This window comes from Symphalangus syndactylus, chromosome 5 (assembly GCF_028878055.3).
Source record: "Symphalangus syndactylus isolate Jambi chromosome 5, NHGRI_mSymSyn1-v2.1_pri, whole genome shotgun sequence".
Lineage (NCBI taxonomy): Eukaryota > Metazoa > Chordata > Mammalia > Primates > Hylobatidae > Symphalangus > Symphalangus syndactylus.
The window spans coordinates 128252687-128268533 of record NC_072427.2 but is presented as its reverse complement, the minus strand read 5'-3'; the positions used below and the strand labels follow the sequence as shown (position 1 = coordinate 128268533).

Below are 15847 nucleotides of genomic sequence, written 5' to 3'. Positions count from 1 at the left end.
TGCTTTGAATAGAGATAAGAATTTACTTCAAATGTCAGCTCCCATATGGAAAGTCATGAAGGTGGCTACTCCAAACAGTAGGGAGTGATTGTTGAGCAAATTGCTTCTCATATTGGCTTTTCTGTATAGCAGCAGGGTTTCATTTATTTAACAGTGGTTATTAATCATTCTCCCAAGCAACATTGGAGAGGCAAGTTAGTGTATCACAGAATACCTGATCTTCCTTTACATATAGAATTTTTTTTTTTTTTTGAGATGGAGTTTCACTCTTGTTGCCCAGGCTGGAGTGCAATGGCACGATCTCGGCTCACTGCAACCTCCACCTCCCGGGTTCAAGTGATTCTCCTGCCTCAGCCTCCCAAGTAGCTGGGATTACAGGCATGCACCACCATGCCTGGCTAATGTTATATTTTTAGTAGAGACGGGGTTTCTCCATGTTGGTTGGGCTGGTCTCATACTCCTAACCTCAGGTGATCCGCCCGCCTCAGCCTCCCAAAGTGCTGGGATTACAGGCGTGAGCCACCGCGCTCAGCCCCCTTTTCTAAGGTCCCTCATCCCATTTATAGGAGTGGAGCCCTAATGGCCTAATCACCTCCCAAAGGCCCTATCTCTTAATACCACCACAGTAGGGATTAAGCTGCAACATGAATTTTGGAGAGGACACATTCAAACTGTGGCAATTATTAGTTACCTAAATTGGCTCATGAAGATTTGAAAACTTGAATAAACCAATAATCATTAAATAAGTTGAATAGGTATCAAAAGTTCCCCCCTTCCCTCAAAAGAGACTGGCAAAAGTCAATGAGAGTTTAGCTTGATTACTAATTCAGGGTCACTGTATGAAATCAAGCAAACCAAAAACTGGTTCTTTGAAAAGGCAAGTGAAGGCCGGCGGGCGGATCACGAGGTCAGGAGATCGAGACCATCCTGGCTAACACCGTGAAACCCCGTCTCTACTAAAAATACAAAAAAAATGGCCGGGCGTGGTGGCGGGCACTTGTAGTCCCAGCTACTCGGGAGGCTGAGGCAGGAGAATGGCATGAGCCTGGGAGGTGGAGCTTGCAGTGAGCCGAGATCACGCCACTGCACTCCAGCCTGGGTGACAGAGCGAGACTCTGTCTCAAAAAAAAAAAGAAAAGGAAAAGTCAAGTGAATTGGAAAGACCAGCCAGGCGTGGTGGCTCACGCCTGTAATCCCAGCACTTTGAGAGGCCGAGGCGGGCAGATCATGAAGTCGGGAGATCGAGACCATCCTGGGTAACACGGTGAAGCCCCGTCTCTACTAAAAAAAATACAAAAAATTAGCCAGGCATGGTGGCGGGCGCCTGTAGTTCCAGCTACTCGGGAGGCTGAGGCAGGAGAATGGCATGAACCCAGGAGGCGGAGGTTGCAGTGAGCCAAGATTGCGCCACTGTACTCCATCCTGGGCGACAAAGAGTGAGACTCCATCTCAAAAAAAAAAAAAAAAAAAAAAAAGAAATTGGAAAGATCGTCAGCACACGTTAAGACAGAAAGAGATGACACAAATTCTCAATAACAAAAATGGAAAAAAGAACATCAATATATATCCTACAAATAATATTAAAGGACACATGATAAGAGGTATTATTAATTTAATGCCAAAACATTTGCAAAGTTAGATGAAATGGCCAATGTCCTAGAAAAACACTTCTATACAAAACTGACACAAAAAGATAGGGAAAATCTGAATAGTTCCATGTCTATTAACGTATTGAATCTGTAAGTTAATATTTTGGTACCTAAATGGTTTCATTGATGAATTCTTTATTTTTTATTTATTTATTTATTTTTGAGATGGAGTTTTGCTCTTGTTGCCCAGGCTAGAGTGCAATGGCGCAATCTCAACTCACTGCAACTTCTGCCTCCCGGGTTCAAGCGATTCTCCTGCCTCAGCCTCCTGAGTAGCTGGGATTACAGGCACGTGCCATCATGCCCTGCTACTTTTGTATTTTTAATAGAGACAGGGTTTCTCCATGTTGGTCAGGCTGGTCTTGAACTCCCAACCTCAGGTGATGCTCCTGGCTTGGCCTCCCAAAGTACTGGGATTACAGGTGTGAGCCACTGCACCCAGCCGGTGAATTATTTCAAACATGAAAGAATACAACCAATGTAACATAAACTTTCAGAGAATTGAAAAGGAAAAAACACTCCCCAACCCATTTTATGAGACCAGCATAAGTTGGACAGCAAAACTAAGAATATTATGAGAAAGAAAAAATATGGCAGTTTCTCTTATTAATATAGATATAAAAATCCTAAACAAGGCCAGGCACGATAGCTCACGCCTGTAAATCCCAGCACTTTGGGAGGCCAAGGCAGGTGGATCACCTGAGGTCAGGAGTTCGAGACCAGCCTGGTCAACATGGTGAAACCCTGTCTCTACTAAAAATACAAAAATTAGCTGGGCACGGTGGTGCGTGCATGTAGTCCCAGCTACTTCGTAGGCTGAGGCTGGAGAATCACTTGAACCCAGGAGGCAGAGGTTGCAGTAAGCCAAGATTGTGCCACTGCACTCCAGCCTGGTGACAGAGTGAGACTTGGTCTCAAAAAAAAAAAAAGAAAAAAAATTCTGAACAAAATATTATTAGCAAGTCAAATCCAGAGGTAGATAAAAATTATATACATGATGACCATGTTGGATTTAATCTGAAAATTCAAGGTTGTTTAATATTTGAAAAGCGATCTATGTAACTTACCACATTAACAAAATATATGAGGAAAATCATCTCAAAAGATGTAAAGTGAGCATTTGAGGAAATTCATGCATTTATAATAAAACAACCAATTTTAAGCAAAGTAGGATTAGAAAGTAATTTCCTTAACTCGATAGAGTATTTTAAGCATCCTATGACAAATATCAAATTTATTAATTAATTCTCAAAAACCTTCCCTTGAGATCTAGAAAAGGATACCCACCATCATCACTTCTATTCAGCTTTTCACTGTAGAATCTAATCAATGAAATAAAGCACAGAAAAGGAAATAAAGGGTATAGAGATTGGAAAGGAAGCAATATAACTGATAAGCTGATACTATTTGTAGACAATATGATTTTATATGTAGAAAACTCAAAACAATTTATAAACAAATGTATTTAGCAAAGTCATTACATGTAAGATTTATATACAAATTATATTTCTATATATAGCAGCAGTAAACATAGTGAAACTTTTAAAAAGAAACTTTTTAATAGCATAAAAAGACATCAGATACCTTGAAAAGTTCTTACAAAAGATTTACAAGAACCTCTATAAGCTACAAAATATTGTTCACAGTAATTAATTAATATATAAATAAATCCATGCCCATGGATTGGAATGCTCAATGTTTTAATTATGTCAATTCCTCCCAGATTAATCTAGAACTTCATTGCCATCCCAGTTATAATCCCAGCAGAGTTTGGGGGTTTTGGGTGGAATCTGATAAGCTGACTCTAAAATGTGTATGGAAACTGCAAAGGAATAAGGATAGCCAAGACAATTTATAAAAGGAATAAAGTGTAAAGACATCCACTATCAGATATGAAGATTTATTACAAGGCTCTTTGTTTGTTTGTTTGTTTGTTTTAAGACACAGTCTCGCTGTATCGCCTAAGCTGGAATGCAGTGGCGTGATCTCAGCTCACTGCAATCTCTGCCTCCCACATTCAAGCGTTTGTCGCCCAGGCTGGAGTGCAGTGGTGCAATCTCGGCTCACTGCAACCTCCACCTCGCAGGTTCAAATGATGCTCCTCCCTCAGCCTCCTGAGTAGCTGAGATTACAGGCGTGTGCCACAACGCCCAGCTAGTTTTTGTATTTTTAGTTAGAGATGGGGTTTCACTATGTTGGCCAGGCTGGTCTCGAACTCCTGACCTGAAGTGATCCACCCACCTCAGCCTCCCAAAGTGCTGGGATTACAGGCATGAGCCACTGTGCCCGACCTACTGTGCTATTTTATACAAGGGACTTTAACATCTGTGGATTTTGGTATCTGTTGGGGTCCTGGAACAAGTCCTCAGTGGATACTGAGGAACAACTGTGTTCACCATAAATCACTTTGTAGGATAAGTTGACCTCATCAGAGTGGTACATAATGGCCCAGGCCTCAGGCATACAAAAACATTTATAAAGCAGAATATTTCATGGACTCAGAGGTTATCTCTCAGAATCCAGCCAAGGGCCAGTCCTGAAAACAAAGCTTTCTTTGGAATGTACAGGGTTTGAGCAACCATGGAATACATTGCATCACAACAGGGGATACATTCTGAGAAAGGTGGTTTTAAGTTGATTTCATCATTGCGAACATCATGGAGTGTATCTACACAAATCTAGATAGTATAGATTGCCTTGGAAATGGGGAGATGGTAAGGTTGTTCAGATGCTGTTAGCCATAAATTCTAGCTACCATGCTTCTTTCATCTCTTTTATTTCTCTTTACCTTCCACAAGTCCAGTCCATCAGTCAATAGATTGCTTCCTGTGCCTACTATATGCAGGGCCTATATCCCTTGAGATAGAAATGTGGTCTTTTTGCCCTAATCTGTTCCTGATAATGAAATCAATTCAAAAGCCAGTCAATAGTTTTCCTACAATTGTTTTGTGAAGAAAGCCTGCAGTAACATTTTTGTTACAGTTTGTACACCCCAACCTTCCACCTCTCATGATTATAACTCATATCTCAACAGATTATAAGTCATCACGTGTCATTTACCTTCAGGGTACTTGAAATAGTCACAACTCTAGGTATTAAATTGAATAATGCAAGATCAGTTGAATGTGTTAACTACCAAATGAATAAATGAAAGTGAATACTGCCAATAGATGAAGGCTAGAAAAAAGAGGTTGCCTTCCTTAAACTTTCCTTTTCATTCTCTCTAGATTTATTGTAACTAGCTCTAATAGTTTCATTTTGCTTACAATAGTGGTAATATATTACATTAATGACTGACATAAAAATATAAGCTTTTTTTTTTTTTTTGAGATGGAGTCTCGCTCTGTCACCCAGGCTGGAGTGCAGTGGTGCGATCTCGGCTCACTGCAACCTCCACCTCCCGGGTTCACGCCATTCTCCTGCCTCAGCCTCTCCGAGTAGCTGGGACTACAGGCGCCCGCCACCACACCCAGCTAATTTTTTTGTTTTGTTTTGTATTTTTAGTAGAGACGGGGTTTCACTGTGGTCTCGATTTCCTGACCTCGTGATCCGCCTGCCTCAGCCTCCCAAAGTGCTGTTATTACAAGCATGAGCCACCGCGCCCAGCCAAAATATAAACTTTTAAAAATAAAATAGTTGAGAAATTGAAACCCATAAACGAACATCAGACTAATGAAGCAAAAGTGACTCATCTTGGTGTTTCCTTTGACTTATAGTACAGAATTAAAATATACAGCCTAGTTTTTCTTGATTGAAATACCTTTTTGTGATTAAGGAATGTTATTATCCTCTTATTTTCTACTGGTTTTTATTTTTGAACGTGTTTCTATTTTATTTTACCAACAATTTAAAACTATCTTTAGGGCGGGGTGCGGTGGCTAATGCCTGTAATTCCAGCACTTTGGGAGGCCGAGGCAGGCGGATCACAAGGTCAAAAGATCAAGACCATCTTGGCCATACGTGGTGAAACCCCGTCTCTACTAAAAATACAAAAATCAGCTGGGTGTGGTGGTATGCGCCTGTAGTCCCACCTACTCAGGAGGCTGAGGCAGGAGAATCGCTTGAACCCGGGGAGGCAGAGGTTGCAGTGAACTGAGATCACGCTACTGCACTCCAGCCTGGCAATAGAACAAGACTCCGTCTCAAAAATATAATAAAATAAAATAAAAAATAAAACTATCTTTATTTACCAAAGATTGCCAAAGTCATATGATCTTGAAAAGCATGCAGGCTAGTTATTTAATTTATGAGTGTTCATTTATTTATAGGTCAGTGATACCATGTAGACAATATACAAACATACATGTATACCTGTACACATAATACAGACAGAAGTAAAGACTTTATAACTTTGATTTTAAACTTTTAGCCATGAGGCCGGGTGTGGTGGCTCATGCCTGTAATCCCAGCACTTTGGGAGGCCAAGGTGGGCAGATCATTTGAAGTCAGGAGTTCGAGACCAGCCTGGCCAACATGGCGAAAATGCAAAAGAAATGCAAAAGAAAATTAGACGGGTGTTGTGATAAATCCCTGTAATCCCAGCTACTGGAGAGGCTGAGGCAGAAGAATCACTTGAACCCAGGAAATGGAGGTTGTGGTGAGCCGAGATCGCAACACTGCACTCCAGCCTGGGTGACAGAGTGAGACTCTATCTCAAAAAAAAAAATTTTTTTTAATAAAACATAAAATTTTAGCCACGAGAAATGGCTGCATTTGCCTTCTCATTTAACATTTGCTTTCTCATACCTTCCCAATAAAACTCACTAGTTTAAAAGGATAGTTGTATTCAAACTATGCCTTTGTAAATGGAAAAGGTTGAAGTTTATCTATTCCACATGACCAAAGCCCTTACTCAATTTTTTCTCTACTAGTTTCTGAAGTTTGTAGTCTGATATTTGAGATGTCTTACAGAATGTCTAGCATTCTGTTTGAAGTTTTATTGTGTTGTTTAACGTGAATTGAAAAGTGCATTAAATGCCTAATTAGGTGATGTGGAGCATATGAAGTTAGACCACGTGGTATATGAATTAAAGTAAAATGTATGAAAAATTACTTCATATACATGCCATACATGCTTATTGTATATTTAATAGACTTTAGCTCACTTAGCCCAGAAAAGGAATTTAAATATTGAAAATAATCTGTTACAATTTTTCAAACTTGATACAACTCAAAGACTTTCAATATCTAGTGGGTGTGTTGTTTCTTTGTGTTCTCATGTTTAAACTATTGGGATGAACCTATATTGTTGCTGATAATCAAATCATTTTCAGCTGGCCACCAGAGTGAAAATAATATTCAAGCGCACAATTGAATTTTGCAACAATATAAGGAAATCTAGGATCCAAACTAAATATAATTACTTTATTACTCCCCCAGCTGGGCACAGATTTAACAGTTTTGTTATGGAGCAGCAGAACAGTATTAAAGGTTGTAAAAAGTTGAAATGCCTCAGAGATGAAGTCTACTATTTAATTCCTGTTAGTACACATCATAGGCCAGGTGTGGTGGCTCACCCCTGTAATCCCAGCACTTTGGGGGGCTGAGGCAGGCGGATCATGAGGTCAGGAGATCAAGACCATCCTGGCTAACATGGTGAAACCTCGTCTCTACTAAAAATACAAAAAATTAGCTGGGCTTGGTGGGGGGCGCCTGTAGTCCCAGCTACTCAGGAGGCTGAGGCAGGAGAATGGCGTGAACCTGGGAGGCAGAGCTTGCAGTGAGCCGAGATCGCGCCGCTGCACTCCAGCCTGGGTGACAGAGCGAGACTCCATCTCAAAAAACAAAACACACACACACACACACACACACACACACACACACATCATTGATTTATACCATCAAATGATAGCTTTGCCCTCATTACTTCTTTTTTCTCTTCTTAAATATTATCATTCCCCAAGATCACTTCTTTGACTTATAGCTGTTTTCTGTAAATATTTATTTCCTAAAATTATATTCTGATAGTTTTACTGATCACCTTGAAATTTATGAGTTTTAAATCTACATGTTTAGCCCTCACTTTGCACCTACATTCTAGATCCATATAGCCATGTGTCTATAAAACATTTTCATTTGGATGTCATACTGTAGCCCCAAATTCAGTTTATCTAAAGCAACATTTCCTTTCTCATACCTTCCCAATTTGGGGTATAGGTAGCATTAATTATAGTTTCCAGGCTAGGATTTGGAATCATCCTTTGACTCTTTCTGCTCCATTGTGCCATATATTCATTTTGTCATTTTCAAATGTATCTGATTCATCAGTTTCTAATATTTCCTCCGTCTTCCTAGTGTAAGTCGTCATAGCTTATCTAAATAGATACTGGAGATACTGTAGGACATAAGGCAGATCAGATTTCTGTTCTCAGGGAGCTTAAAAGAAATCTTGACTAGTGGTTATTGCCTCCTACATAATGTTCAAACTCACTCTATCAAAAGGAAGCCAACTGAAGCCACTGTCTCCATGTTCAGATGTTACTTTCTAGAGCAGTGTGCAATAGCACACATACTATCACTTCCTAATTTGTTTACTTATCTGTTTTCCTTACTATACTCAGTTATAGGAGATGAAGATAGGATGTTATTTTTGCTTTCTGTTTTTATTTTTGAGACAGAGTCTTATCCTGTCACCCAGACTGGAATGCAGTGGTATGATCATAGCTTACTGCAACCTGAAACTCCTAGGCTGAAGCCTCCTGAGTAGCTGAGACTACAGGTGTGCACCACCATGCCCAACTGTAGATTTATTATTTATTTTTGTATCACAGTGCATAGTACAGTACCTATCATATACATCAGTGAACCATGGATGGATGAAAGCATTGTAGATACTTCCATTATACTTTGTCATTGGATTTAAACAATGACCACAAGTGAATATAGGAGATTCTATATACTTTGTCATTGGATTTAAACAATGACCACAAGTGAATGTAGCAGACTTTTTTTTTTTTTTTTTTTTGAGACAAGAGTTTCACTCTTGTTGCCGGGCGCGGTGGCTCACGCTTGTAATCCCAGCACTTTGGGAGGCCGAGGCGGGCGGATCACAAGGTCAGGAGATCGAGACCACGGTGAAACCCCGTCTCTACTAAAAATACAAAAAATTAGCCGGGCGTGGTGGCGGGCGCCTGTAGTCCCAGCTACTCGGAGAGGCTGAGGCAGGAGAATGGCGTGAACCCGGGAGGCGGAGCTTGCAGTGAGCCGAGATTGCGCCACCGCACTCCAGCCTGGGCGACAGAGCGAGACTCCGTCTCAAAAAAAAAAAAAAAAAAAAGAGTTTCACTCTTGTTGCCCAGGCTGGAGTGCAAATAGAGCAATCTTGGCTCACTGCAACCTCCACCTCCCGGGTTCAAGCGATTCTTCTGCCTCAGCCTCCCAAGTAGCTGGGATTACAGCCACCCGCCACCATGGCCAGCTAATTTTTTGTATTTTTAATAGAAATGGGGTTTCTCCATGTTGACCAGGCTGGTCTCAAACTCCTTACCTCAAGTGATCCACCCGCCTCAGCCTCCCAACGTTCTGGGATTACAGGCGTGAGCCACCATGCCTGGCCCCGTAATTATCCGTAATTTGCTTGTTCAAACTTACTCTAACTTTCTCATATAAATCCAGTCAAATTAATCTCTTTACTATCTTCTAAATACCCCATCTTTGTTCTTACCTGTTCTTTCAGTGCTTCTTTCTTTCCGTGTCTTAGTCTAATATAATTTTTTTTTTTTTTTTTTTTTTTGAGACGGAGTCTTGCTCTGTCGCCCAGGCTGGAGTGCAGTGGCGCACTCTCGGCTCACTGCAAGCTCCGCCTCCCGGGTTCACGCCATTCTCCTGCCTCAGCCTCTCCGAGTAGCTGGGACTACAGGCGCCCGCCACCACGCCTGGCTAATTTTTTTTGTATTTTTAGTAGAGACGGGGTTTCACCGTGGTCTCGATCTCCTGACCTCGTGATCCGCCCGCCTCGGCCTCCCAAAGTGCTGGGATTACAAGCGTGAGCCACCGCGCCCGGCCAGTCTAATATAATTGTCTTCTTTTCGTACTTTCCCTTTTCTCACATTGACATGTTGCTCTTAAATGTTGAAGAATTTAGCAGTCTGTTATATTGATCAGTATTATGCATTTTTGTCTGTACCATTATATTCATTCAATGTTTAATGCAAAGTTTGATCTCCTTAACTTGATTGGCAACTCTGTGTAAGTTGGTTCTGTGTTTTTCAACTTTTGTTGTCTGTGAGAATGTTGGAAGCCCAGTATTAAAGGTTAGCTGTAAATATTTCTCCAAACATGATAATTCTGTATATATAATAGCACAGATAACTGTTTAACAAAGGGCAATTGTGTCATTATTCATTCTTGTTGACATTTTTATTTTCTGAGTATCTATGTAATTATAGTATTAAAATTTTGACTAAATTTAGGCTAGTCAGATCATCAAACATCTAAAAAAAGGAAATTTTAAATTGTTCTGTTGGAATATTGTAATAGGTACAAGTGGGACCTTTCTTTATTCCATGTCTGACAATATTAGTAAATGATATATATTTTTTAGTACCTTGTCTTAGCCTAATTTTTTGAGTCTTCTGTATTTCATAACTCTGATTTTAAAATGAAGGCCGGGCGTGGTGGCTCACGCCTGTAATCCCAGCACTTTGGGAGGCTGAGGCAGGCGGATCACCTGAGGTCAGGAGATCGAGACCAGCCTGGCCAACATGGTCAAATCCTGTCTCTACTAAAACACAAAAATTAACCGGGCATGGTGGTAGGCGCCTGTAATCCCAGCTACTTAGGAAGCTGAAGCAGGAGAATCGCTTGAACTCAGGAGGTAGAGGTTGCGGTGAGCTGATATCAGGCCACTGCATTCCAGCCTGGGTGATAGAGCAAGACTCGGTCTCAAAAAGAAAAAAAAAAAAAAAAAGAAAATAAAGATTTCTGTAAATCTCTTTTTACTGCCTATATTGACATCATTTATTTTATTATTCAAAAAAAAGATAATAAAGCCTATCAAAATGTTTGATTTATAATTAGGAGACACAGTGTTTTCCTACAAATAGCCTACCTATTCTCTTGTATGTTTCTTTTCTCTAACTCTATTTCATCAACTTTTCTATTTATTTATTTATATATTGTACATATCCAAGCTTATACTAGAATAGTTTTAAGATGAATTCATGCTCTTTTTGTTGGCCCCAGTTAGTCCAATTACTTCAGTCTCCTGTTGTCCCCACACCCTCCCTTCTTTTTTTTTTTTGAGACAGAGTTTGGCTTTTGTTGCCCAGGCGGGAGTGCAATGGTGCAATCTCAGTGAGCCGCAACCTCCGCCTCCCGGGTTCAGGCGATTCTCCTGCCTCAGCCTCCCAAGTAGCTGGATTACAGGCATGCGCCACCACGCCTGCCTAATTTTGTATTTTTAGTAGACACAGGGTTTCTCCATGTTGGTCAGGCTGGTCTTGAACTCCCAACCTCAGGTGATCTGCCTGCCTCGCCGCCTTTTTTTTTTTTAGACAGTCTTGCTCTGTTGCCCAGGCTGGAGTGCAGTGGCGCAATCTCAGCTCCCTGCAAGCTCTGCTTCCTGGGTTCACACCATTCTCCTGCCTCAGCCTCCCGAGTAGCTGGGACTATAGGCGCCCGCCACCACACTGGGCTAATTTTTTGTATTTTTAGTAGAGATGGGGTTTCACCGTGTTAGCCAGGATGGTCTTGATCTCCTGACCTTGTGATCACCCACCTTGGCCTGCCAAAGTGCTGGGATTACAGGCATGAGCCACCGCACCTGGCCACACCCACCCTTCTTTAAAAGCCTCTGTAAGTGCAATTTGTTCTTTAACGATTTTTCCTGATGGACTCTTTACCCAACAATTAGAAATACATTGGCTTGATGATGTGATGAACCATCTGTAGAATTGACCGGTACCCCCATAAATCTATTTGTACTTAACCTTTCTTTCCAAGCAAAGGAAGCTGTTTATTTTTTTTTCCTGAATGTTCCATTGCAATGTAAATTTTATTTATTTATTTGTCTGTTTATTTATCTTTAGAGATAGAGTCTTGCTGTTGCCTAGGCTGGGGTGCAGTGGCACAATCTTAGCCCACTATAACCTCAAACTCCTGACCTCAAATGATCCTGCTCCATCAGCCTCCCAAGTAGATGAGACTACAGACACCCGGCTAATTTTTTTTTTTAAGAGACCAGGTTTCACTCTGTCACCCAGGCTGAAGTACAGTGGCAATATCCTAACTCACTGTAGCCTTGGACTCCTGGGCTTAAGCAATCCTCCTACCTCAGCCTCCAGAGTAGCTGAGACTATAGGTGTGGACCACCATACCCAGCTAATTTTTGTATTTTTTGTAGAGATGGGTCTCACTATGTTGCCCAGGCTGTTCTCAAACTCCTGGGTGTAAGCAGTCCTCCCACCTTGGCCTCCCAAAGTACTGCTATGACAGGCATATGCCGCTGCACCCAGCCTGCAATGTAAATTTTTGAAATATATTTTTAAAAATTTAGACCTATCACAGAAAGTTGTTAAATTTCTAAGTCTTAAAGTCTTGCATTATTAGGAAGTTAATTTTATGGATTAAAATAAATTTACTTTTATGCTAAGTTAAACTTAATGTCTAAGTATAGTTTTAGTTGTACTTGCATTTCTAATTCAGATCCTAGTGTGCCTAACTAATATTTTTATTTTCAATGTCTAATTGTTGAATAGTTTTCTACAGTAGGTATTATGTCTATTTATCTTCTTGATATCTTTCTTTTTTTTTTTTTTTTTTTGAGATGGAGTCTCACTTTTGTCACTCAGGCTGGAGTGCAATGGCGTGTTCTTGGCTCACTGCAACCTCTGCCTCCCGGGCTCAAGCAATTCTCCTGCCTCAGCCTCCTGTGTAGCTGGGATTACAGGCATCTGCCACCACGCCTGGCTAATTTCTGTATTTTTAGTAGAGATGGGGTTTCACCATGTTTGCCAGGCTGGTCTCGAACTACTGACCTCAGGTGATCTGCCCACCTCAGCCTCCCAAAGTGCTGGGATTACAGGTGTGAACCACTGCACTGGGCCTGTCTTCTTGATTTCTAATGGTTATGAATATGTATAATATAATGGCCTGTTATAGGTCAGTTTTCTTAAGATTCATTGTCTTTTAAAAAATCTGGCTTAGGAAATGAGAAGAGATACACCAGAATTACTTGGGATTTTTTTTTTTTGAAACCACTACGGATTCTGATGGCTTACCTTCTTTGCCATCCCTTTTTGGAAATCCAAAATGCACGCCACCATACCCAGCTAATTTTTGTATTTTTTGTAGAGAAAGGGTTTTGCCATGTTGCCCAGGCTGGTGTCAAACTCTTGAGCTCAAGCGATCCACCCACCTCAGCCTCCCAAAGTTCTGGGATTACAAGTGTGGGCCACTGCACCAGGCCTAGATTTTCAAATTTTAAATATGTATCATATCTAGTAATAAAATAATTTATTCTCCTAAAGTGTTAATTTAGACATACTTATATTAGAGAAGTCATTGGTTATTAGGAAAACATTCCTAAAAATGGTGCCCATTTCTTTAAGAAATCATTCAAATCTTAAGTGGCAAGCACTAAAATTAACACAAAAGAGAAATTCTTAATAAAAGTTACATATTTTCAGAGTCTTCCCTCTTACATACTTTTGTCTTGGATAACCTTCAAAAAATGTATCCTTTTATATCCAGTACCCCAAAAGTTGCCAGCTTTCACTTGTTTACTTTCTGGTCTGCCTTCAGTATAGATTCCTTCTTTTCTTCTCTCTTTGCTCTTGAATTAATCCTCTACCTACTTCACAGGCCGATTCTTTGATGAAAATGAATCCCCTGTTGATCCGCAGCATGGCTCTAAACTGGCGGATTATAATGGGGATGATGGTAACGTAGGTGAGTATGAGGCAGACAAGCAGGCTGAGCTGGCTTACAATGAGGAAGAAGATGGTGATGGTGGAGAGGAAGACGTCCAAGGTGAGCGTGGGCCTGGCATCCATGCTATAACCATGAAACCCACCTCTAAGTTTTTTGGTTGAATTTGTGTAGAATTTCCCCCACTTATTAGTGGCAGTGTAACCTACATTTTTTGTTTTTTCTTTGAGACGGAGTTTCGCTTTTGTTGCCCAGGCTGGAGTCCAATGGCGCGATCTCGGCTCACTGCAACCACCACCTCCTGGGTTCAAGTGATTCTCGTGCCTCAGCCTCCCAAGTAGCTGGGTTTACAGGCATGCACCACCACGCCTGGCTAATTTTGTATATTTAGTAGAGACAGGGTTTCTCCATGTTGGTCAGGCTGGTCTCAAACTCCCGACCTCAGGTGATCCGCTCACCTCAGGCTCCCAAAGTGCTGGGATTACAGGTGTGAGCCACTGCGCCCAGCCAACCTCAGCATTAATACAAAGAGGTTCTGTGCAGTTTGTCACTTTTATTTTGAAAACTGTTTTATAATAGTGGTATTTGTAAATCTGTAAATTATTTTAATTTTTAAAAATTTTGGTTATGTGTATTATTGATACAGCTATGATTTAAAACTTAGAATCTTCAGAAATTTTAGAATTAAATTGTTTAAAATGACTCTAGACTTTACCTAAGGCAAATGCTTCTAGAAAATACACTATTCCAATTTCTCATCTAAAAACATGTTGTTATTTCAGGTACAAATATTGCCCAGGTAGTTTTTCGTTATAAGGAAAGCCACAAAGGGAATGGTCTTCTCCACACTGAAGATAAGATTATTTCACCACTGACATAGCAGAGGAAGGCTATTTTTGAATTTTTTATGAGAGGCTTAAAATTTATATTTAACAATCAATATGTGAAGATTTGTTTTATATTTATTACACAGATTCAACATATTTTTCTTATTCACTGTGTTACTTCTGCTGAGCATTTAACTTAGTGAAAGTTCAGAATCTACCTGTGTGCATGCAGCCCTACCCATGCATGCATATCAGAGTGTTTTACTCTATTGCAAGTTTTTAGGCTAGTTTTCTGCCTGCTTATATTGTTTAGTAGTATTTGTGGAGCTATTTCTCTTTTCTATAAAAGTTGATTGTGACCTTAGTGTGTGATACATTACATTTTTATGTGATGCGTGAAAATTTTTCATCATAACATGCTTTGATTTCTTCCTTAGCTGGTTTTAAAATAATTAAATTTTTATTTAGGCTCATGACAAGCATTGTTTTTATAAAACCCAGAAGAAAATGTAGTTGTTCTAGAAAATTATATGGTTTGTAGAAAAAAGGGGAACTAGAGACTCTGACATCTACCTAGGCACTGTTTTCATAGTTCATTTTAGTTTAGGAAAATTATGATTATTGGGGATAGAAAAGAGATTAATATGTGCTAGGAGTTATATAAGGTTATATTTATAAGAATTTTTCAAACACCTTTTGGTAATATTGATATAAATATAACCTTACAGTATTATGTACTTTTTCTATAATCTCATCCTTTTTTCATAAATTTTTTTTTGAAAAATATCATCATTTTTTTCTCATTGCTTTTGTGATTTGTTTGGATTATATTTATTTGCAATTATTTATAATGTTTTAAGGCTTTTTCATGCATGTATATCGTATCACCAATTAGATTGTAAGCTCTTGGAGGGCAGGAATTTTTATTTATTTTGCCTTCCATTTTGTTTGTATCCTTTTCTACCTTCATACCCACCCCCCATAGTACTTTGCCCATCACCCACCCGCCACAGTACTTTGCACATTGTCTTTAACTGATAATTGTATGCTTTTCCCGTTGAGCGTTTATTCTTATAACTGTGACTAGGGTAATAACTCTTTAACTTCTGGTCTTATAAGCTTGCTTGGTTTACACTTTCAATATTCTCTAATTTTTTTAAGGGCTTTTTTCATCTCATTGGATAATTTTGAGGTTTTTATTATAGCGGTTTATCTCAATCTTTGTTGTCAATCATTTCTTATATTTTTGTCTATCTTAAAGTTGATAATTGTCACAAAATTTTGATTTAATATTTGCATGGGTTTCAATCTATTGTAAGTAAATTTATTTTCAGTGCCTTCTCTCTCCCTTTCTTGTACTCTTCTCCTTCTTCCTCCCCTGGTTCTCACTGCCACCTTCTACTTCAAGTCCCCAAGACCCTCATGTTGCCCTCCTATTCCTTTCACAAGAAAATAAATTCACCGATACTAAGGAATATAAGGAAATGACAAAAGATGAAGGAG

General features: G+C 39.8%; 1 protein-coding gene across 3 annotated transcripts in view; it reads left to right on the top strand.

The window, feature by feature from the left end:
* The window catches only part of GOLM2 (golgi membrane protein 2), a 126141-nt gene that overhangs the window by 99586 nt on the left and 10708 nt on the right, over window positions 1-15847 (top strand). For 2 of the 3 annotated variants that reach the window (XM_055276873.2, XM_055276872.2), the window contains exon 9: window positions 13452-13619. The exons of the other annotated variant lie outside the window; for it this stretch is intronic. In XM_055276873.2, coding sequence (XP_055132848.1) covers window positions 13452-13619 — 168 coding nt within the window. The remainder of the gene's footprint in view (window positions 1-13451; window positions 13620-15847) is intronic. 3 annotated transcript variants of the gene reach the window in all.